At 35.7% G+C, this 25,446-nt stretch overlaps 1 protein-coding gene across 3 annotated transcripts; it reads right to left on the bottom strand.

Annotated features, from left to right (window-relative positions):
* Positions 1 to 474: 474 nt before the first annotated feature.
* ppp2r3b (protein phosphatase 2, regulatory subunit B'', beta) lies at positions 475 to 25,446 on the bottom strand. 3 transcript variants are annotated; one of them, XM_056465603.1, is made up of 14 exons: positions 25,362 to 25,446; positions 22,800 to 23,244; positions 13,012 to 13,200; positions 12,449 to 12,552; positions 10,328 to 10,430; positions 9,384 to 9,458; positions 9,082 to 9,168; positions 7,300 to 7,456; positions 6,866 to 6,914; positions 6,640 to 6,729; positions 6,228 to 6,403; positions 4,117 to 4,235; positions 3,939 to 4,045; positions 475 to 1,197 (listed from the first exon to the last, which is right to left on the bottom strand). In XM_056465603.1, the coding sequence occupies exons 2-14, from the start codon at positions 23,151 to 23,153 to the stop codon at positions 1,056 to 1,058; spliced, it is 1,752 nt and encodes a 583-aa protein (XP_056321578.1). In that variant the 5' UTR covers positions 23,154 to 23,244; positions 25,362 to 25,446; the 3' UTR covers positions 475 to 1,055. The 3 variants fall into 3 exon arrangements, with proteins under 3 accessions (XP_056321578.1, XP_056321580.1, XP_056321579.1); XM_056465605.1 differs by lacking the exons at positions 22,800 to 23,244; positions 25,362 to 25,446 and adding an exon at positions 15,447 to 15,802; XM_056465604.1 differs by lacking the exons at positions 22,800 to 23,244; positions 25,362 to 25,446 and adding an exon at positions 15,435 to 15,802.

The raw sequence follows: 25,446 nt of genomic DNA on the forward strand, positions 1-25,446 counted from the left end.
TTTTAACATTAATTTGTGATTGAATTGCCTCGTTACAGTTATGAAACAGTTTGATAAGCAGGAAAATGTTCATGGGCCAATGACACGACCAAATTGAAATGGTCTATTAGACTCATCTCAATCAATCAGTGCATCAAAATTGAGTGACAAAATTAGTAAACGAGTTATACATGGAAGATCAGTTCCTTCACTTGTCAATTAGTAAAGTTTTGTTCCTCGCCACTGCTTGAGACAGCAGTGAAACTGAAACCACATTGAACTGAACTAAACTCTGAAAACTGGACTGACAATTTCAATTTACTAAAACTTCTATGCGAAGATGCTTTGACACAATCTACATTGTAAATGCGCTATAGAAATAATGAATATAGTTTCACTGTCTTTTGTTAGTAAACTGAGGGTTTGTACTGAAGTGATTGTTGCTTCTAAAAAGTGCATTAAACAGCAATAACATCCCACAGTGAATGCATGAAATATTTTTGTCTTAATACTTTATTGAACTATAAGACAGTTGAAAAACAAAAGTTCATTATTACAATAAAAGCAACTTTAGGAAGCACTTCTATAGAAATGACAAACAATATATAAACAAATATACATAAATACATTATAACTTATACACCTCTCACACAGACACAGTAAAACATCACAGTCTGATTACTGCATTACTTCATATTAGCGTGACCCTCAAACACACACAGGATGTGGACAAAGCTCCAGGAGAAAGAAGCCATCAAGCTGAAATCCTCAATCTTCTGGAATGTCTCACCAGCATTAAAATCTTCAATATTTAGTGCAGAATCAATATTTCAAGTGTTGTGGTTGGCTTTCAGTGTAGTTGCTGCTACATTTGGTTTTAGAAAGCTGGTTGTGCGCAGACTGACAGAAAAACTGGACCAGCACAATCCGTCTCTGGCTGCTGTTTGCTGTCCGGCATCCAGCGGCCTGTAGGAGTGCATCCGCATCGCTCTTTAGTCTGGGATAGCTGAACCAGGTGTGAGAGCAGGATGGGTTCTACACACTACCAGATGATGTTTCATTTACTCGTCTGCTCCTCATTCAAAATCGTCCTCGTATTCATATTCATCCAGATCCAGGTTACAGTGAGGGCTGGGGATCCCGAACAGATGCCTCTTCTCACTGTGCAGCTCTAAAGTGCTCGTCACGTGATCCGCCGGGTCTAGAATATTGTCGTACCTGAAACCAAAACGGTTTTTAAGTAACAAAATGCGCTTGACTTGCAAGATGAGTTAGGTTCTGGAAGTAAATATCTGAATAAGGAAAATACAGCTTCAATACTTTTTTGTTGCTATACACTACTACGAATGGCTGCTCCCTCAAATAGTGCACTATTTAGGGTATAGGGTGATTTCTGATACAGCCCATGTGCATATATATTATTTATTATGACAGGACAGTATGTTGACAGAAAGTGAAGTGGGAGAGAGATGGGTCTTAAAGGCAGGACACCAGTAGCGCAGTTGCACTATATGTCAACACACTAGGCTACCGGCACTGGCAGATAAAAACTATTTTGTGCCCAAAACACAAAAGGTAGCTACTAGTAATATTACCATCTCAAAACTGGTCAGTTTGACTTAACTCTTATAAATAAATCAGTAAAAACAACACTTCCAGAAGTAACAGGAGGGCAAAAACATACAAGGAACGGACAAGTGAGCTGCATGCTTTTGACAAAAACACTGACATACTGAAAAGCAACTTGTGCGAGGAAGTAAAACTTTCATCTGACAAGCAAACCATGGAAGTGTCTGGTTAGCAGGTGAAGCCATGAGGAGGAGAAGATGGAAAAGCTTAGGCCTGCTCTTGCGGCGTCTTACCTGTTTCAGCTCTACTCAGATCAGGCAGTGTGTGATGGTTTAGGATCAGCACACTGATGTAGTGCAGTGACAATGCAGCAAATGACAAAAGTGAATTGATGTTATTATAACAGGGTTTCTGCTGGTTTCCCCAAGTCCAGTTTAAGACATTTTTGAACTCAAGACCTATACAGTGTGTTCTGCCACTGTGTACTGTTCATGTTGGACATTTGTATACAACAGTATTATATTTTTGTAATGCATTATTAGTTCAGTATAAGTTTTGTTTCCTGTCGCTATGGGCTCTATGCACAGCTAGAGTTTTAAAGCCAACGATAAACTTCTGCTGAAAGCTTAATGTGACTATTTTAATTTTCACAAGGTTGCTTTTACAGCATCAATGTTGTAATATCATTACAACACATTCAGTAAAATCCACTTAAGCATCCGTTTAGTTGTTCAAGCGTAAAACGAGTTGAAAGACCCTTGTAAGCCATCAGTAGCAACAGGCTAGCGCAGAAACTCCATTGAAAATACTGGGATAACATAAACTGTCACATTTTAAAGACATGGCGGGAGGAAATGCAATTTAATCCAGTGCTTCTTGTCCGGTCTGAGATCCACTTCATATCGTTTATCTAAGAGGCAGTGAAGATGGCTGATTTTTAAAGAAATCAGATTTTAAACGTGACAATTTTGTAATGGAAAGACAGTTCACCGGAAGCCTTTGGGCTGCCTGGTTGAATATTAAAAGTCTGTGTGCATATAGCCCATTAGATGCAAGTCTTTATGCCGTGACTTATTTTGACGCATATCTGCCAGTTTCGCGCTCTAGAAAAATGAAAGCAGTGGACTTGAGGCAGAAAGCACATGACGCGTTTCTGTCACCTTCTAAATCCTGCCGAAAGCATTGATTGCAAGTTCATCTGAATGTTTAATCAGTTTTACTTTAGATTGTAGTAGAATATGTTCAGTTAAAATGTATGATAGAAGATGATTGTTATTGCTAATCTGCACTAATGCATAATACATTACATCTTAAAGTGATAACTTGTTGAAACATTATAATTAATCTTCTATATTTCTTTAATTTCCTTTATAGTTTTACTCCGTTCAATGGCTATTGGGTTTGATTGTGTAAACATATTACACGATTAAAGAAGCAAGACGCTCATATTCTGGCTCTTGAACAGAGTTTGGCTGGCTGTTTATTCATATTTCATGCAAAGAATGCAAACACATAAAGAGAACAGTACACAGGGTAAAACGCTAAGAATTAAATTTTTTTTTAAAAAGGTCTGCTCAGGGATAGTAGTAAAGTAGTAAGGAGATAAAGAGCGGTGCAATCAGCTCCAGCACACAGATTTAATTTATGAATGGTGGCGGGTAAACTCCTAACTTTAGTTATGATGCATCTTTGGCTCAATCAGGTATTTTTACATGGACATCGAAAAAAATAGGAAGTGTTTAAGATGATTTAAGATCAACAACATTATTTAAGTGAACTTAAGACTTTTTTTAGGGCTTTAAATTGAGAATTTAAAGGTCCCGTGAAGTGCTTTAAAATGTGCAGTTTTGATAGATGTTTGATGTAATTTCAACCGAAACATGAAGAGATAGTGGGACATAGTGTAGCTCCTCCCTTTGAGGAAAAAAAAGAAAAGAAAAACAGCCAACAACGGTTTGTTTCATCACTGCTCTGTCAGTGAGTGGTTGAGCTCAAGTGCATCAAACGTGAAGTGTTTTGAAGGGGGTAGGGCATGTCAGATACTAGAGAGCATTTAATTAGTCAGAGATTTGATGAGAAACTGAAGTATGAGGTGACGTGAATAAAACCGTTGATCTATTTAGGTGTAAATGACAAACTGAAAAAATGTAAATGTAAATTGTCATTGTTTTGGTGCGCACTAGCTTACAGATATCCTAAAAACTAACAATAATGATCCTAACATCTACAAATCACTCTTTTTAATTTGTATAGGACGAGGTGAACTCCTGTTAGATAAAGTGTAGACGTGCAGTTTAGATGTTGCTTGCAGCAGACATTCATCTGTGATGTTGTGCCATAGATAAAGCTGTGGTCTGTGGGCAGGTGAGCTGTGAGAAGAGAAGTCTTACCCATCGTTGTACTGCTCATTTGCGGTTTCCTCAGCCACCAAGTTGTCATACTCCTCTGCAGCATATCTCTCCCAGTCAGAAATCTCCTGGCCCACTGCTTCAGCGTCCTGCAGAACAACAACACAAGTCAGCATCAAAGTGACCATATCAGCAAAAAAAAAAAAAAGTTGTTCATTACCCTTGCAGCCAATAAGGGATCCCTCTGTTCATGGTCTAGATACTTCTCAATGTTGAAGAACGTGTCGAAGAAAATATGGGACATCCTGCACCTCTTCAAGTCCCTGAGTGTAATCTTTCCTGATCAAAACAGAGAAGTTGGTTAAAGAGATTGCAAGTAATATGCAGTTTTGCTTGTGAAAGGATGTGGTTTAACGCCTAAAGTATTCTTCATTTTGGCCCAACAGTTGTATACTTCCGCACACAGTCCAATGCAAAGTTCTCCATCTGACAGTGTGCACAAACACAGATGATCAACCAACCGTGTCTCTCTGATATAAAAAAGTATTTGCAATATCTGTATGCTTTACATGCATTCTGTTCTGATAATAAAATTTGCACCCTAGTGAAAACACAAAAAAAAAACTTATACATTGAGACGTAGGACACCCAAACACATGTCATCTTGTTTTTTTCCCCCAGTGTTGACACTGTGCAAAAAACAAAAAAAAAACATTTAAAAACATTGAAACTATTATGCGAGTTGCACATCTGTCATAATTAGAAAAACCTGTAACACTAGTTTAGGTCATAATTAGCGATGTCCAGATTTGATCACGCAGTTTCAGACTCGATCGGACGTTACCTCCTGATCAGGACTCAAATATATATGTATATATGCACAGAGTTAGACCTCTTTCTTGACTTCACACAGAAACAGCAACGCGTGCAGCATGACATCACTTTGTTGCAGAGACGCTATTGGTTAAATGCCACCAAAGTAGAACACGGAAGCAGCTTGAAACGGAAAGCGCAAGTATGTCTGGAGGTATTATAACGAGGTATTATAAAGTTGATGACGACAACATTGCCATAGCAAACTGAGAGATATGTAAACTTGGAATTACCTGCCGGGTATTTGAAGTTGAGAAGCTATTTGTTTTTATATTAGATTTTTTTTTTTTATATTTACAGTTGCACAATCTAAACTCAAGAATTGATGTTATATATTACTTGATTGTTCAAGCTATCTTACAGAAGTGCTCTGTTTGTTAGCAGAGTTGTTAAATGTTAAAATAAGTGAATTAAATAAAAAGTAAGGAACATCCTGGATCGGTTTCTTTGCTCTTCTTCATTCTTTTTTTTATGTATTATAGAAGTTTGAGATCGGTTTCGGTAGATACTCAAAATTAAATGACTCGGACTTGCGGGCAAAAAAACCTTGATCGGAACATCCCTAGTCCCTTCCAAGACCATTTTAAATGAAATTTTAGACTTATACAGGGTTAATGCTAATGATTTTTCATTTTTATCATTTTGAATGTGTCAAAACAAGAAAATTGTTATATAGTTGTATACACCATTTCAACATGTTTTTTTCAAATGACAAGTTTAACATTGTTAAATGTATTAATTATGAAGACAATTACATGAATAATGAAAAATAAATAGTTGTTGACTTTTGGTCTTAATGGATTGAGTAAATAACTCCTATTCAACCTAATGCGTTTCTGTTATAAAACCATAAGTTTCATGCCCATTTATCAATGCTTTGTCTTTCCCCCCTTTCTTCTGGAAATTGTTTTTGTATATATAGAAGATCGTGCAATATGATATGCTTGCTTTATTATTATCGTGAGAAATTTCATAATTGTTTTTACTTTTCTTTCCCTGACTAGGGAATTTAATTTGGAGAAATTGCTGTAAAAAATGTCTAACAGAAGTGGTAAATTGTAAGTCTTTAAAACAAAAAGTCTATAAAAAAAGGTTTTATCAGCCCGGTTGTGCAGCTTTACTTGGAGAGTTGAAAATTGAAGACCTGTTTAAAATGATTTGAGACCCACAACACAATATTTCAATAAATTTAAGCCTTTAAGGCCTAAAATTCTGTTTTGGAAATTTAAGACATTAAGGCGAACAACAACTTTTTAAGACACCGTGAACAACATGATCTATCTCTGCGTTCTAATCTTACCCAAAATCTAAACTCAACTTTGTATAATTCAATGACTACTTTAAAACAATGGCCGAAGAGCATTAAGAGCCAAAGACATCATGTAAATCTATTAAACATCTATTAAACGCATTCAAAGTTCAATCTAACACCAACATATTAATTATTTCAAATAATACCTGGGTTTTCTGGCTTAACCAAATCTAACATTTGGCACAGGCAGTCCTCGAAAGGCAGCGGTTCAATGGCCATGGCCTCAAGCTTCTGACACTGTTCCTGGTAGAAGTACTGCAGCTCATACATGGACAGAACTCCATCTCCATCCAGATCCATACAGCGAAACCAATACTCTATGCTACACAAGCGACAGCAGCGTTGTTATGACATGAGAGTTACTAATCAAGAACAAATGCAAAAATAAACCAATGTCTGGAATTCAAATTTATTCAGTTTCTTTTCAAGTTCATAAAAATATTAATAGCATTTCAAATTGGTGTAAATACTGACTCAATATTAAGCAAATCAGCCCTACATTTTGGTAAAAACAAAGAAAAAAGAAAAAAACCAAACATTAAGAGAATTTTGACTGACCTCGTCTCAGACTTTTTGTCCTCCTCAGATATGAGGAACCACACAAAGTCACCGTAGCTCAGCCTGCCCTCTTTATGAACTGCTCTGCCCCTGAACATCAGAGTATAATTAACCACAGCACTCATAAACTCCATAAATTGATAAGTGACATGCAAGCTTTTAAAAACTGTAAAGAACAAAATGAAAAATGCTTTTTCTGAAATGTCTGAAAAATGAAAGATGGTACCTGGTTACAGCTCCTGAGAATATTCTCTCAATCATTCTGTGGGAAATGGCTGTCAAAGACAACAGACAATTCACATCACAGACATATTCTTAAACATGCCAATAATTTGCAGTCAAAGGTTATAAATCTTTCATGCTGCAACAGTAAAAAATGATTTAATGTCCTTATTTTATCATTTTAAAAGACACAGTGATTATTGACCCTGTCTAAACGGAGATAAAATGATTAGAGTGCCAGACATTGCGTCATTCTAGAGGAAATTGATGTTAAAATTTGACCGCACTTCATTCAGCTCCGTAAACTCATACTGCTGCAAACAGAAACATATGCAGTCAAGTGCTGCTGGAGGGGACGGATATTCAACGACACCTCTAGTAATAACCAGCCAATCATTAAAGAGCATTTCAGAAGAGTGTGAGCATCTGGACGGTCACCTTGATCATTATGCCGCACCAGGTCTCTTTGGTCAATGTACAGGTCGTGATCTGTATCCAGCTCCCAGAATTTACAGTAAATGACATAGAAATGTTCATAGGAGAAGAACTCTGTCAACTGGTTAATCTCTTCATCCTCTTCAAGAAGTGCCACATTCTGCGGGCAAACATTTTCATCATTACACAACACAAAAGGTAAATCAGGAGTTATCAATCATCTAGACACCACAGAACACACACACAAAACAAGTTTGGTCATCATTTACTCTAAGCTAGTTTTAAACCTGTTTGAGTTTCTTTTTTCCCCTGAAAAAAAATGTTGGAAACCGGTAGACATTTTTTCCTACTATGGAGGGCAATGGCTCCGGGTTTCCGACATTCTTCAATATATCTATATATTTTGTATTTACATTCATACATTCTTAATAATATCAAGATGAACTGAATAAAGAAACTCGAAAAGGTCTGAAACCATTTGAAGTTCATTTATGGCCCTTTTTCCACTGAGTGGTATGGTACGGTACGTTTTTATGGCTGTTTTCACTGTGAAACCTTGTCGTCGTCTTGATGAAGAGCCACAAAGCCAAGAAGAACATAATCTTCTGTGTCCTGTTTTTGTTTTACAATACCGTCCAAAAGCGTGTGCGGTTTCACTTTCTCCAAAGAGCTTGCCGCGAGTCTATATTTGAAATAACGAACTTCTTGAGCTGATGATAATAACGTGCATGTGATTATTAAAGTACTTCTGACATCCGATCCTTTCATAAACAGACAAACGCGAGAGAAGAGCGCAAAAAACAAAGGAGAAGCCAGAAAAAACAAAGGAGCAAACGATTCTTTTAGCAACCTAAAACAAACAAACTGCCATGTTTAACTATTATCATCACCTTTTGGACTATTATGAACTAGGAATGATGGAATTACTCTCTAACAGAGGTTACATGTGCTGGTGAAGATTAAAGACACAGATGAGAGGTTTGCATTGACTGGGCTATATGTTGCGTGTTGTTTTAGAACCCAAATAAGAATTAAATGTATGCTTTGTGTAGTTTTTCTGTAATTGGTAACATAAAGGAGACTGTAAGGGGCTGTATGTGTTCAAATACGTTGCATTTATTTATTTATTTTATATAATTGCAGACGTTACAGTAGGTTATTTCGCATCATTGATTTGCAGTTATAAATCAAATCATGTAGAAAGGTTAGTAACGAACATTTACACAAGTATTTATGTGTATAAAGCCCCCGTTTTGTAAGAAGTGCTTCTCATACGATATGTGAATGACCCATACAGCTTTACTGTAGACATTTCCTCGAGTGAGAATGATGTCGACGGAAATTTTCCATTGTACACCACACCAACCAAAAGGGTATCAATGTAACACAAGCCTGATAAAGTTGACCTGTACCGTACTGTACCACTCAGTGGAAACGGGCCATTATTTTTACTCAATAGCTTGTTTAAACTTTACATTTACTATTTTAATTTTTATCGCTAAACCTTTCCACAGACCCTGCACTTCTTTGCAGCACCTTGGGCCCCAGTTTGAAATAAGCAGACATAGTTTAAATTGATTGTATAAAAATCAAATCAGCACTACAAATTCCATTTATACTGCAAAGAAAAGACTAGCCGCTTCAGACAGACCTTAATATAACCATGAAGTTAAATTTACTGCCAAAAATATAAATGAAACAAAAATTATTTGGAATCTTAAAAATAAGACAATTACATTTACCTATCAATACTATGACAATGAATAAGAATAACAAGATACCTACCTGCAGAAAAGTACTTCTTCTGAGTTCTGAACATGTTATTTTTCCAGTCCACGAGCGGTTTACATTGTAAAATATCCTCTGGACGACCTGTTGGCAGATATAACACTTTGTTGAACATCAGGCTTATTTAAATCATTAACCAAAACTATGCTATTTTTTTAAAATTACGCTACATAATATTTTGTGTATACATACAGTCTGTTCATGTTATTTAAAGTTTCAGTTAATGGTGCATGTCTACGCTTAATATCCAAAAAGTGTTTCATTCACTAGAAAAATACACAACTGGAAGTATCCCTTACAGTGGTAATGTAGCGTGAATGAAAGTCTGAAGCCTCCTTTAAAAACGCCAGGCCTGTATGGGAATCCACCACATCCTTGAAAAAAAAGGCATAAAAATGATTCACACACCAATATAACATCAAAGTCAGCATATAATAACGGACACAGCTTTCAGAATAAAAAACCCAATGTTAAATCCATTTGTGTGCAAAGAGACTCTGGATTAGATTACAGGGAAGCGGCAAAATCATTCTGGTCTGTCCGCTTGAAGAGGATAATATGTTGGTACAAGATGTGTGGAAATGTTAAAGGTATTAAACTTCTAAGAACAAAGGGCAGATTTTAAGTCCAAGCTCAGACTTGTATCTTGGTTTTATCCCATCTCTCTCTCTCTCTCTCTCTCTCTCTCTCTCTCTCTCTCTGCATACATATGGCCAATGTCTTCAATCTAGTGCTTTCGTCAGCAAAGATTCCGCTCATGCATGTTTCATAGTCAAATATTGGTATATATGCGTAAAAGGCGATAAATTACGACAACTTATTTTGGGGGAGGTGCGGGACTCTTTGACCCTTCCCCATGTGAAATTAAACAATAGAAAAACACATAAATCACAGCTGTAAAGGAGCAGACGGGAACAGGCCAATCTACTCCACTGCAATACTTTTTTCATTCATCAAAACAGTCAAGGCAATTTCTAAAGCTACACAATACAAATTAAAGAGTGGACGCCAGAATACATATCCTCCCACTGTGACCAATGCCTGCCAGAGAATATAAATGACATGTCCTTCACTGAACTCAAAGAATGCACACAATTATTTTATAACAGAGTCATATTTGGATTTTTGCACGGAATGAGGGCATATACTGTAGCAAATATACATAGCTGAAATAATAGATGCTCGGTGCATTTTGACATATGCGTGTGTCTGTGTTCTCAGTGGTAGGTCCAGCACTCTGTACCTGCAGGAATGGAATAAAGTCTTCTTGTTCCAAATAATTGCAGCCAGGCTTGGCCAGAAGGTGAAGAAATTTGGATGCGTCATCATGACAGGTCTGAAGCACTCTATGGGGAGGAAACAGATGGTTTCAGGCTCCCTCTCAGCCTTTCAAAAAGCAATATAGACTCCAAAACTCTTCACTTCAAATATGTGGCCACATATTAAATGGAATCTACAAATGAGGCTCCGGAATTCACGCTCAGCCAGTTCAGACATCAAATGACAGAGGAGTGATGATTTAAAACAGAGGGTTTTCGACTGCAAACTCAGGGACGCCCCAACCAAAATGCTCAGCCAACCTAAGGACAACCCCAGGAACACTAATAATCTTATTAAAAATATACAAATATTGATGCATTTCTAGAAGTGGTCCTTTAATGACAAAGATATGAGATAAATGAATAATTTTCCATTGTATTTTTGAAAACTTTTACATAAAGACTAGGGCTGTGCAATTAATCGAAACGTAGTTTTGATTTCGGCTTCTAACGATTATGAAAAAACAATAATCGAGATAAAATGATTGCATCATATACTGCCTCCTTTCAATTTTTATACATTTGTTGCTCTGCAAAGCTACTTTTGCAGCACAGGATGCGCATTATTCATCGATGTGCATTCGAATCATTCATGTTTTTAAAAGCGCAAAAGATCATATGTTGTTGTGTGCATGCGCACAGGCTCAGAAACAAGCAGATTTATATTATTGAATCATTTTATTATTCATATTAACCATCATTTAAGTAACAAATAAATCAATAGAGAATTAAAAGACTTGTGAAAGTGAAACCATAGATCAGAACCGTACTACTCTTAAAGTGACAGTGCCCAATATTCCTGCTGCCGACTGTTTTTATCATTAATCAAACAACAAAAGGACAAAATCACTCACTGCTCTTCACTGAAGGACTTTTGTAGCTTTAAGTTTTTTCTAACAGTAAAGATGCTTAAAGCAGTTTGTATCATATTTCATTCTATTGTTTTTATTTCCCTTTCCTTATTTACAGGGAGGAAAATAACTGTATATACACAGTTGAAGTCAGAATTATTAGCCCCCCTGAATTATTATATTTTCCCCCCAATTTCTGTTTAACGGAGAGATAATTTTTTTTTAACACATTTCTAAACATAATAGTTTTAAAAACTAATTTCTAATAACTGATTTATTTTATCTGTTCCATGATGACAGTAAATAATTTTACTAGATATTTTTCAAGATACAAGCAATCAGCTTAAAGTGCAATAAATTGTATAATGCAGTAGTTTCTTCTGCAGAAAAATCAAAAAAATATTTTGCTTAAGGGGGCTAATAATATTGATCTTAAAATAGTTTTAAAAATATTTAAACTTGCTTTTATTCTAGCCAAAATAAAACAAATAAGACTTTCTCCAGAAGAAAAAAATATTATAGGTAATGCTTCGAAAAATTCCTTGCTCTGTTAAACATCATTTGGGAATATATATATAAATAATATATATATATATATATATAATATATATATAAATAAAAATTTCACAGGAGGGCGAATAATTTTGACTGTAATCATTTTGAATACTTGTGATTACAATTATGATCAAACTAATCATGATTATGATTTTTCCCATAATTGAGCAGCCCTAATAATAACAACAGCATTGTCAAACATCTCTCACACAGACCCACAAAAATGCCCAAAAAGGCTGTATTATGTATGTCAGGCCAGATGTTGGTGACATCATTTCAGAAAAAAAATAAAATAAAAAAAATAACTCTGCAGTTCGGTACTCCACCATTGTTGTTTTGTTTGTCAAGTACTCAGGCATGTCTATAGACACAATGCGCATGTGAATAATGATGCCTTGTCATTATTTTCTGGTTCACAAAGCAGTTGTGAAAATCAACAGGCAAAACATTTCAGATTTTTCTTGATCAGTGAAAAAAGGCATTGTATAAATTCCCCCTCACTTGAAAATCCAAAACACTAACTGAATAGAGCATGATTGTATAAAATAACCACACAATCGCACACACAAGTTAACTTCACTTTAGCTCTTAAAGAAAAGGACAGAGTGACAGAGCACAGTAAGAGAAGTATTGTCTTACTTTCTCCACATTGCCACAAACTTGTGAACAGACACATAACCCCTCCTGTCTCCTCCAGCAGCATGAAACAATGGAGCTTTCCAATAGAACGGGCAATCGCAGGCCTGTAAACAGACAAATGTGTCAAAATAGTTCAAGATGTAAAACATTTCAAAATCCATACCTAAGTGCAAATGAAGCTATAAGGTTTCAAGGTCTGAAAGTTAGAGAAGGGTTCAGAAATAAAATGTAACACTAGAACCATTCTCCCCTATACAAGCAATTCAGCACAATCAGTGCTTGAGGATTATGACTACATCTTTCACATGTGCTGTAGGAACTATAAATGGGGCTAATTAGCAAAGATTATGTTTAGAAATCATTTTGTTTAAACTTCTGATTCCCATCATTTACCTTGACGGGTTCTCCCCAGGATAAGTAATTTGACATATAAACAGTGGCGATACTTTTCCACTGACTTCAGGAAAAGTACAACCCTCAGACTTGTAAACAGTTAGAAGTTAGTTACACAAATGAACAATTTGCAGAATGGGTAAAAGTGGCACGTTACAAACCACACTTACCTTGGCGACCAGCCCCATGTCTTTAATAGTGACTCTTTCATCAGGAAATTGAGAAAATATTTTTTCAATCTTGGAAATGAGATTGTCTATGTTGATGTTGGCCTGGGGCTGTCCTCGAGGGAAGTAGAACTTTGGAATGCTTTCACTTAAGGCTGGTGTAACGGGCTCCTCTTTCTTAGCCTGCGCTTGCTGAAACAGACAGAAATAATAACTATTAGCCACAAAACTTGACGTGAGAGAGATGTACGTCTGTGCTGAAAATTACAGCTCAATCAGCATTTCACAGTGATGGCTTAAGTTGTGATGTCAGACAGTGTGCATAAAACACAATTTGAACAATTCTGGCAGATAAACGCCATCTCAAAGAATGATGAGCCATCTCAATGTTTTTTTTTTTTTTACAAATCTAAAAATGAAAAGTTTTTATTTATTGGTATTATAGATAAAAACCCTTTACACCTGCTCACAGAAAAAGGCCTAGTACTTAATTTATTTTTTAGTAAACAAACATGCAAGTCTATTGATTAGGTCTGGACGAAGTGCAAACAAAGGAAAACCAGAGCAAACCTGTTGCGATTGTGTAAAAGGCAGCATATTCTGAAAGGAATCTTTTTAAAGAGTTGCACAACTTCTGAAAGATTGCACATTTAGACTTGTATAAATAACTATTGGGAATAGATTAGTAGGGTAAACAGCATTAGAAAATATACTATTGGAATATTTTTAAATTCTAGTCAAGACTGACTTAAAAAAAGAGAGATTATAAAAACAAGAGGAAAACAATCAGAGATAAGTGTTGATGTTGGCTTGTCTAAAAAGCCTTGAAGTTAGTCAAACATGCAGAACGATTGTGTAGAGTTGGGTGGACCTAGTTTGAAAGAAACAAAAGTTACTTTTTGGGTGGAAAATGGGGGGACGGTAGGAAAACTCTACCCAAGTGTCCATAATAACATGACAGCTTTGCCAAATGACAAAATGTCCCTCATGCCCAAATGTTTAGTGAACAGTTGTGGTAAAATTTCTCTTATTACTGATTTTCCAAAGGCTCAGCTTCCCACAGTAACTTAAAACCTCAAGTATTTGAGTGTCAGGCTGCAGCTGTGAAGATCTTGACCCCCTAGAACTTCCATAAAGAAAAAAAAAAAAACTCCATCAAAGCCATCTCTCTAAAATAAGCAACATTACACCAAACAAGACCCATTTAGACTTTCTGTATTAGACAATCACATGAACATGCAGGCTTCAGCTAACCAGGCCTTCTGTGTACAGCCGTTTCACCCTGAGAAACGTAAAGGTTTAGTGTGCCCATATAATGAATTAAAAAGCAGTATTTAGTTACTGGGAGATGGAAGCAAGCATATTCCTAACCTTCAGTGTCATGCCTTTATTCTGGAGGTAAAACAAAGGACCACATTTCAGTTTTAATGCTACAACTTCAGTCCTAACCACTGTTGACCTCTCAATTTACAAAACTCTGATGCTTTCACACAATATTTCATTTTTTTTTCAAAACCTTAGCATGAATATATATCTTGCTGTACAGAAGAGAGGTCAATGTCCAGTTCTTTAGCTGCTTTTGTTCTCAACATATTTTATCAATCTTATTCACTAGGATTTTAAAAATGTTCTCCATTAAAGATTATATCATAATATTAAAGCAAAAAGTAAAGAAAAGACATCATATAATATTTTAACCAATTCATATCATGACAAAAAAACAAAACAAAACTAAGCATATAGAAAATGTACAATCATGAAGTATACCCTTTATTTAAATTTATATTTAAATAAACAACACCTTCCCTACCCATTTATATGCCTGAAAAAAAAACTATACAACTTTACAAGCAAAGGTCTTTACTTGTTACTCCAGTGTTTTGCTATTGATTAGATATTACACCACCTCATGCAGCACTAAAGACATCTATGATGAACGTACAGAAGTAAATCACTGCTGCTCATCAATAAATGCTGTATAAATCTTTAGCCAACAAACAAAGCTTCTGCTTTAAAATAGGCTAACATAAAAGAACCCTACATGGAAGTATGGAAGCTTAGCACACTTAAAAAGCCTCCCTCTGATATGGCATGCAGAGGATTCTGCTTAGTGTAACCCACTGTGAGAGATGAATTCATTTAATCTTGCCTTCTCCAGTCAGTGTCTGCCATGTCTATAAAAGGAAATGACCATCATCAACTCCAGCACAGAGCCTTCTGCTCGATTCCAACCATTTGGATGCTCTCAAAACCATCAATAATCTATCAGACTCTCAGTTTTTCATGATATGAAAAGGACAGTTCTGCTCAATACCACAGCTACAATCACGCATACATAATGCATGTTAAATCAGGTTACATTTCACTAAGGTATACAACAGGGATAAGCGAACAAGAGCATTGCGACGGTATCACACAGAACATACAAGACAACCTGCCTGTCCTTGCTGGAAGGCTTTGAGCCTCTTCTTAAAGCGAGAGGGCAGCACAAAGTCACAGCCACGCGCCAGCAGTGCCAGCTCCTTCCTCAGGTCAGGGTCCTGCCGTAAAGATATCTCCTTCATTCTCATGCTGCTGTCTGCTAATGGAGCCAGTGTGGCAGAGAGTACGCACTCCGGGGTCAGGATAATCGCACACAGTGACTGTCCCGCCACAGGACACTCCTCTGTCTGTCTTTATCAGAGCGTCAGCTCTCTTAATGGTGAACTGCAGCTGCTCCTCTCAGCCGTGCAGTAGCCAGAACCACAGTACTGCCTGTTGCTCCATACATCCAATAGTGGCTGGCAGGGGTCACACAGTCCTATCCTGAAAAGTCACTGGGGAGATAGGACGAGGGTGTTTGTATTGAGGTGGAGGGGGGTGACAGTCGGAGGGGTAGTGGATCTGCCCTTTTCAGTGTGCATTCCACAGCTCTCATAGAGGTTATGTAAAGACACAAACCTGTTCACTTGGAACCCTGTGATCCTGTATTCAGAAGATGCAGCAGCTACCAAGAACACTAACGGCAATAGGATGCAACATTATGAATGACCAGCATATTTTTATGTCTAGAATTTAATTTCTTCATTTACTTACCCTTAGATTGTTTACTGTACCCGAACAAAAACTAATTTTAAACCCATACAATGGAAGTTAATGAGCATCAACATTGTTTGAAGGTGTCAAAATTAATTGTTAAGAACAACTCAATATTTGTTCAGTAATAGATCATAACTGATAACAGAGATTTGTGACATATGCGCTATGTTGCAGTAACATACTATGGCAAGGGAGGAGAGACGTGAGAGCATGAGAGCAGATTAAAATGTTCAAACTAAAGTCGACAACTGCACAATTCACTGCTTGTCAGTTCGTTGGAACAGACTTTTACTGACACTGAAGGTACAGTAGAACCCAAGACCCGCTATTTCATTGCTAGGGTGGAAATTCAGGCATAGCTAAGCTATATCTCTGCCTCTGTCTTACGAAGGACCCTTTGACCTGGTGGTGTGTCCATGAGATAATGTTTCCTCTCTTCTCTCAGTTACAGCGATACTTGTGGATCAAGGCAAAAGATCATCTGCAGTTTTCACTGCGACGCATCGAGGATCCACTTGCCAGACAAATCAGCGACAAACCAGCAATAACACTGGTCCTGAACTACGGGCTTTGATCCCATTTACACTTACTCATTGAGCAGACACTTATCCAAAACGACTTGCAAGTAAAAAAAAAATAAAAAAAAGATAAGAACCACTTCAAATCAAGTGAGAGTTTAAAGAAAGTTGCAGTATATAAATACTATGACAAGTCTTAGATGTTTTATTTTTGTTTATACTTCAATTGAACTGAACCGAGTTCACTTGGAAATGGACCAAGATCCCCCTTTCCAAAGATCTAGGCCTATTTGTATACCAAGGTTCAGATGGCATTGTTCACACTTTTGCAAATGAAAGCACTAACTTTACAGAGAAAATAAAACATTTCAAAATACAAATGGTTACTGTATAACATTACATAATGCAACATAACATTACATAATCTACTTTTTTACCAATTCAAAAAGCTCCATTTATTTAGATTAATAATATTAAAGCAACATCAAAGTGCATTATGCAATCGATCAAAAATAGTTAAGTCAGTCATAATTTATGCCACCCACAATTACACTACTACTGAACGTAGGGCTGTGCAATTAATTGAAATTACAGTTTTGATTTCGGGTTCTAACGATTCAGAGAAAAACAATAATCGAAATAAAATGATTATTGCATCATATACCGCCTCCTTTCAAGTTGTACACATTTGTTGCTCTGCAAAGTTAAGTTTCACATGAAAATTACTCAAATCATGTACTGTAATGTAACTTTTACAGCACAAAACGTGGTGTATAGTGATTATTCGAATTGACCCTTAAGTAACAAACAAATTAACAGAGAATTAAAAGACAAGTGAAAGTGAAACCATAGATCAGAATAGTACTACTCCTAAAGTGACAGTGCCCAATATTCCTGCTGCCGACTGTTTTTATCATTAATCAAACAACAAAAAGACAAAATCACTCACTGCTCTTCTCTGAAGGACTTTTGTAGCTTTAATTAAAGTTTTTTTCTAACAGTAAAGATGCTTAAAGCAGTTTGTATCACATTTTTATATAGCATGTATTTCCCTTTCCTTATTTACAGGGAGGAAAATAACTGTATATACAAAGTTGAAGTCAGAATTATTAGTGGCCCTTTATATTTTCCCCCCAATTTCTGTTTAATGGAAAGATTTTTTCTTTTTTCATGATCTCTAAACATAATAGATTTAAGAACTCATTTGTAGTAACTGATTTGTTTTATCTTTGCTATGATGACTGTACATAATTTTACTAGATATTTTTGAAGATACAAGCATTCAGCTTAAAGTGCAATTCAAAGGCTTAATCAGGGCAACTAGGCAAGTCATTGTATAACCGTAGTTTCTTCTGCAGACAATCACAAAAATATATTGCTTAAGGGGCTTATAATATTGATCTTAAAATAGGTTTCAAAATATTTAAACCTGCTTTTATTCTAGCCAAAATAAGAGTTTTTCTAGAAGAAAAAATATTATAGGTAATACTGCGAAAAATTGCTTGCTCTCTTAAACATCATTTGGGAAATATTTGAAAAAGAAAAAAAAAAATTCACAGGAAGGTGAATAATTTTGACCAACCGTATATTGTTTTGAACAATCGGGATTACAATTATGACCAAAATAATCGTGATTATGATTTTTTAAATGATCAAACAGCCCTAACTGAACTACTAATGCAGTTTTAATTTTTTAATTGGCACTCCTTGAAATGTGGAAAAAAAAAAATCTACACGTGCATTCCTGGCTTTGTTTTGTTTATTTTGCTTTCCAAGGCTACAGCTACCAGCCATTCTGTGGCTTATTATAGATGACAAGTCTTAGTTAGTGGCACAGTGTGGATGTACTGAATTCAAAGAATGATGGCTGAAGCAGTTGAGGACTATTAAAAGACCCAACATGCTCTGTTTGGGCAACCCCAAGATACAAATGTATCTTCAGTCCTTTAACAAACATCCGCTCCCAGACTAACTGCAATTACATCAATTCCCTCTAACTGTGTTGATCCAAAGAAACTCAGCCTCTGAGGCTGGGCGTTGTGCATCTGAAAATCCCTTTCTTATGCCCATTATTGTTCTGAAAACTAATTGGATTAATAAAAAAAGCAGACTTTAGTGACAAGTGATCTGCCATAAAAGTGAATGCATATTCACCGAAGGCTTGGAGCTAGAGCATCTAACAAACAAAGTAGTGCAAAAACAAAGCCCTGCCTGGCTTAAATAAGTATTTTTAGATGCCAGATCATAGGGTCCACATTCTTCCACTCATTCCAGCAGAAACAGTTCCTGTTGCCATCCAATGGCAGGATACTGTACACATTTGATAAGACCAATTTCATCATTAACTGATTTTGCTTTTTTTACTCATCACTCTGTTAGAAATACGGAAACACACACACACACACACACACACACACACACACACACACAAAGGGTAAAACCTATAAATATTTTTGTCTATTGGAAAGTTCTCTCCAAACAGCACTTTCCCCAACGTTTGCCTCAGTGTGTATGCCATACGTAAAACAACTCTCTACTGTCAGAGTAAGCTGGTACTAACAGAACGAGAAAAAGATCTGCCTGAACAAGAGGTGGCAGCTGTCCGTGTCGACACTGCCAATTTCCAAACAAAGCTCTGTGTCCAGTCACTAGAGCCAAGCGGTTGAGGAGAGGATGACCAGCAAAGCAAAAGTGGGGAATGCTAACAAACATGCTACAATTCAAGTGCTGCAGGGGAGAAAAATATAAACAATGTTCAGACAGGATGCTATAAGAGTTGTAAACTATCAAAATGCCAAACTGTAGTTCTGGAGAAAAAAAATACAAATTAAAATCTCTTTGAGGCTGCATACCATCCAATGAGGGAGAACCAAAACAAGACGCAAAATTCCCAACTTCCAATACACAGCTTGATTACGTCAAACACTTTTGCTAGAACTAATCTTTTTAACTATCTGCACTTCAAAGAAAAGAAACAAAACAGTAGGGATAGCAGATCAGCAGTAGAGTAGCATTTTGTGTCAAAAACAGAAACAGCACTGAGCACAATTCAAATAAAAAACCCAAATGTCATGAGAATAGCCTTTTCACTTTAGCACTTTACAATTAAAATATTTCCAATTAGCTCATATTATTCCAGGCAATGTTTTAATGACCTCTCACCTTGCAACTGGGTGTCAGGCATGACAGACACTAAATAATTCTGACCATTAACAGCATCTGACTGAGTTTACGCATACTGTATTACACTATGGACAAATATGTAAACTGCCTCTGAAGTGTACGCCAAATTCCCAGTAGTTAAACCAAGGCTATCTTTACCGGTGTCCTGTGTCAGAGTTGGAACAGTTGTTCCGATGAGCATCAGCATGACGTTAATTGAATTTTTAACTAATACTTTAGAGAATGCATTTGTATTCAGGAATTCCTTTAGGCTCTTAAAATAGAACATACAGGATCAAAATCCCTATAATGCATTGTGACAAGTTGTGGGCGCCTGTTGATTGGACCATGCCAGAAAACATAAAATACCCAACAGTTGTTTCCATCAGCACGTAGGATTACCAAAGCATCTGAGAATAACTGGACATAAAAATCAAAGCCTTCTCACATCTGCTTAGCATTTCATAATAAAGAATCACACTGGTCAGATAATGTCTCTTACTTGTGATGTACATTCCCTACAAACAGATGTCTTTGCTAAAATGCTGCTTTGTCATCTGTGAAGAAAAATAAAGTTTGCTATTTCTGTGTTTTCAATTTGTCCTTATAAAATTGGTATGTAAATAAAATGTACATACCTGGAATAATAAAATAAAACTTCACTGAGACCAACTAGGCAAAATGTCATCAACTAGAAAATGTGCTTATGCTTTGTCCATATAATGTTTTACAGCAAAAGCAAATTTTACTTCATTATCTTTTTATTTTCCACAGATGACAGAGGATACTGATATTATCGGCATGAAGGAAATGCTTTAATTAAAGACATCTCTTTATAATCCAATTTATGGGCCCTGAAACATCAGCAGTGAAGTTCACCAGCATCACTGGACAGTACATGATGACAGAGTCATTATCATTCCAGGAATTGACAGCATAGAGGTTCGCCCACCTCTGGCCAGGGCTGAACACATGAACAGGATTGCTTTTTGTAACACATGCAGAGTTTACAGAGCTCATCTGACCAGAGCAGGAGCCCTATACTTGCACTGACCAGTAGCTGCAAAAGCCATTCAGCATCCTCTTGTGGCTAAATCAGGAAAAAGTACTTTAACCCACTGTGGTAGGGCAGCACGATATTGGAAAAATCTGACATCGAAAAGTTATGTTTTGCTGCAATATATTTATTTTGATATGACTATAAATGTCACCTGATGATTTAAATAGCTCTATTTGGAAAGATTTAATTATTTAGATTTGATGGCATGATCAAGTCTTTTTCTATGCAGTGCATCTGCATAAAACAATCTAATCCTGCAAAGTGACTATTGCAGATAATCGCATAGCGAAATCAATGCTCAAACAATATATTGTTCAACACTACTCTGTGGTAAACTGGCTGTTAATAAAATAGAGAGTGTGGGAATATGACAACAGTTCCAACTATATCACCAGAATGAGCTAATCATTTTACAGTTAATTAAAAACATTCTTGTCACTTTCTTTTTAAGAAAATAAACAGTTCATCTTAACATAACTCCAAGAATTCTTAAAATAAATAAAATGTTTTATAAAGGAGAAATGAAGAGTTCACACTTGCACATTTTTGTATGTTTATGTAAATTTTTAATTTAAGTAAACTGAACAACAATACTTTGTTTTTGCAAATGAACTTCATGTTAAATAAAAAATTACATTAAATACATAAACTGAAAAATGAGTTCAGCTAGCTTCTTTTTATTAACTTTAACTTGACGTACTGAAATCCAAGTAAATTCTAAAAACTATATAGACTAGAGCTGTAGAAAATAAGCGTTTTCTTGACGCATAATGCTTCTGAATCTGCACTGATGCTAAATAAAAGACATTGAGCATTATCATTTATAATTTTTTTGCTGTAAAGCACTTTTAATATACATTTACCTACATTATACATGTATTTTAATCTACATTTCTCTCTAATATTAAAACTGAAAATGTAAACGACATAACAACTACATACAGTTACAACATGTCAGATCTGTGCATGAGGTTAATTCAACAAACCAGTTTCCATCTGTCATTAACGTTAATTAACAAATACAAAATAGAGGAATCATTGATCTTGACGAAACATTATTTATTAGCTTCAGTAATAATAGATTTCTCTGTAGTTAATCAACTAAAAACCAAACAGTATTATTACATTATTCAATTTCTATAATGTTTGTTAAATTCTGTTAAACATCTGTTAAGTAGTCATTTGATTTTATATTAGTTAAAATAATAATTTAAATTACATATATTATAACTTATTCGCCCTTTTTATAAAGAACAAACAACTATAGACATTTTTGAGGAATGTAAACAAAAGCAATAGTCCCAACAAATTTCCTGTTTTACATTTTTAATTTCTATAGTTTCTGAGTATCCAAATAGAGCCACATATTGTTAAATAATGTTATGATAGCCGTTTTAAGTTATGATTGAATTGCCTCTTGTTACAGTTATTAAAATAGTTTGATAAGCAGGAAATGTTCATGGGCCAATAACATGACCACATTGAAATAGTCTACAATAGTTGTTACTTTTATAATAATAATAATAATAATAATAATAACAATAATAATAATAATTACTATTAATACAATATTTATAATGTAAAAAAGATTGTCAGGCAAGGAACAGTTTGATAAAAAAAATTCTGCTTTTAAAACTCTAAAAACGAATAAAGATGACAGTATCACAAAATTACTAACATTATCTAAAATTAAAATAGAAAAGAAAAACTTTCAAACTATTAATAAAAACCAAACAAGTATGTTAGCATTACTAAAATAGTTTCTACATTAATAAATGCTTCACAAATGCTTCACAACATGAAATGTTAACATTGGAAATTGAGTAATGTTTCAATATATACCAGGGACTGATGGAATAGAGCCATTGCCAAAGTAGAACGCACATTTCTTTAGACTGACACAGCAGTCTGCAAAGTGACAAAACCAGGGTCATGCTGTATTATGAAGAGAATGTGGAGCATAATGGCTTTACCTTTTTAGTGCTGACAGAGCGTCGCAGGGCCCTCGCATTCACTCCTGCCCTGTTATTGCTGCCACTCGCAGATGGCAGCGTGGCCGAAGGAGGACTGCATGGGGCACCAAGGGCCGCACTCATTCTCTCCGTTGCATTAATCTTTGATGCTATGTTGTTATTGTTGTTTTCAGTGAACATCAAAGTGCTTGTGCCCTTGAATTCACCATGGCTTAGATCTATTTCTTCTCCACTCTTGATTTTGTTGAGGTAGTCTTTTAGCATCGCCTGAGTACTCGGCTCACTCAACCAAAAGAGGAAGAGCTCGTCGACCTTCATCTTTAGGACAGGTTGAAGTGTTTGTGGTGATGCCATTTCTGGTTTTCTTCATGCAGGCAAGATTCTCTCAAACACAAAAATATATAAAAATAAAAAAAGTAAAAAAATAAATAAAGACGAAAAATACCTGAAAAAGAAAGCAGATAGAACCATCAAAGTATGTACTTTGGTAAAGTTGGTTAGATATTCTCACATTCGTTCAGTCCTAATTTGTGAAACGATACAAATATCTATTACCATGCTACTTTGAATATTCGCTCTGACATTGCATGCAAACATGACTTCAAAACAACATTAGCACTTTTTGATTGACTGTTAACAATGCTGTACTTTGATAGTCATTAGCTGCTAATGTAATTTCCCTATTTAGAACTTGCAAAGAATATTTTCTGAGATTATATCATTAACTAGAAAGTCAGAATGTGCGAATATAAAACCAATTTTATCCTAGTAAACTATGCTGCATAATTTAATATCATTTTAAAGTGCATAAAAAGTGTAAAATACAAAAGCATCGTTTATACACATCAATGTGTGTTGTAGTTCATATTTGTAACAAACTAAATAAATAAATGCAAATACGTCTAAAAAGGGTATGTGTATAATCAAATAAAAAAAAAAGTATACAAATATTTTTCAGGAAAACAATAATTTAAACAAATTGAATACAATTGGGCGTCACGGTGGCGCAGTGAGCAGCACAATTGCCTCACAGCTGGTTCGAGCCCCGGCTGGGTCAGTTGTTGTTTCTGTGTGGAGTTTGCATGTTCTCCGTGTGTTCGCATGGGTTTCCTCCGGGTGCTCCAGTTTCCCCCACAAGTCCAAAGACATGTGGTATAGGTGAATTGAATAAACTAAATTGGCTGTAGTGTATGAGTGGGATTGAGAGTGCGCGTGTTTCCCAGTAATAGGTTGTAGCTGGAAGGGCATCCACTGCGTAAAACATATGCTGGATAAATTGGTGGTTCATTCCACTGTAGCGACCCCAGATTAAAAAATGGACAAAGCCGAAAAGAAAATGAATGAAATTGAATACATTTAACAAACTATTATGCAAATACATGCATTACAACAACAAAAAAATCTTTATAGAATTTATTCTCTGTGTCAAAAAAGGGTAAAAAAAAATTGACAGCTGTTTGATTATGATCTCACACAATTAAGCAACATATGTCCTTACAAAGTAGCACTGAAACGTTAATTCCCTGCCAAAACATTATGATCACATTTCATGATATTAACGTTACCTAAAGGGTGTTAACTATGGTAAAATTGGTTTTACATTTGCACATTCAGACTTTCTTCTTAATAATATAATCTCAGAAAAGTATTCTTTGCCTATTAGCAGCCAATGACTAGCAAAGTACAACATTGCTATCAGAGTCTCATAACAAGAAAGCAATTAAAACTTATAAAACATGTGATTTATTGAATATTCTGCATTAATCTGTATGATTTCATGTGCCCTCATTTAATTATTTTTTCTCTCATGGTCTTTTTGATTTACCTTTATTATATTTCTTTAAAATTGCCACGTTTCTATTGTTGCAAAAAGTAATATTTGTTTTGTTTGTACTATACTTCTATGTTTGTATTTCTACCTGTTGTAATTACCTGTTGTTCAGAGCATTGCTCACAGTCAATCAAATACTAATGTTGTTTTGAACTCATACTTGCATGCGTTTTCAGAGCGAATATTCAAAGTAGCATGGAAAACAATATATTTATCGTCTCACAGGTTATGACTGAACGAATGTGAGAATGTTAAACCAACTTTAGCCCAGTAGGATGTTATAACCTGCCGTTGGCTTCAAATGTCACAAACAACAACATTTAACTCTACGAAAGCAAGATGTACATTGATTTAATTATATAATACGTACTTGTATCTGAACCAACTATGCTATTGTAAATAACATTACGGTTTCTAAACATCCCACCGCGGTTGGCGAAAGTGGAGAACGCACCAAATATCCCTATTCAAGTTCACTTTGTTTAACTCACAATTCCACACATAAACCGGTAACGTTAAGCGTTTAAACAGAACCCAACGTTAGCAGAAACACGAGATGAATAAACTGGTTTGTTGCTGTTGCTAACAGACTAACACGCAGCATATACTCCCACTGCTAACGGGCAAATTATTACATAAACACCGCCAGTATTTCGTAACATAGATAAAGAAACGTACTGTCAACCGGTAAACCCGACAAAGTGAAAGGTAACTGGTTTGCACTACTCTACCTGCAGTTATAAAGAAGAGTTTTGTCTGTTATCGTTCATTCAAATAATAGGGGTACACTTTGAACCAAACTCTCGTCTCCTCAGG

The sequence above is a fragment of the Danio aesculapii genome, chromosome 9 (assembly GCF_903798145.1).
Source record: "Danio aesculapii chromosome 9, fDanAes4.1, whole genome shotgun sequence".
Classification (NCBI taxonomy): Eukaryota; Metazoa; Chordata; class Actinopteri; order Cypriniformes; family Danionidae; genus Danio; species Danio aesculapii.

Coding starts and splice junctions, on each gene's coding strand:
- ppp2r3b (XM_056465603.1), bottom strand. CDS start 23,153: ATGGCATCACCACAAACACTTCAACCTGTCCTAAAGATGAAGGTCGAC. Junction 9,169..9,383: donor ATTCACGCTACATTACCACT/GTAAGGGATACT, acceptor ATCTGCCAACAG/GTCGTCCAGAGGATATTTTA. Junction 6,915..7,299: donor GGTGCGGCATAATGATCAAG/GTGACCGTCCAG, acceptor TGTCTTTGACAG/CCATTTCCCACAGAATGATT.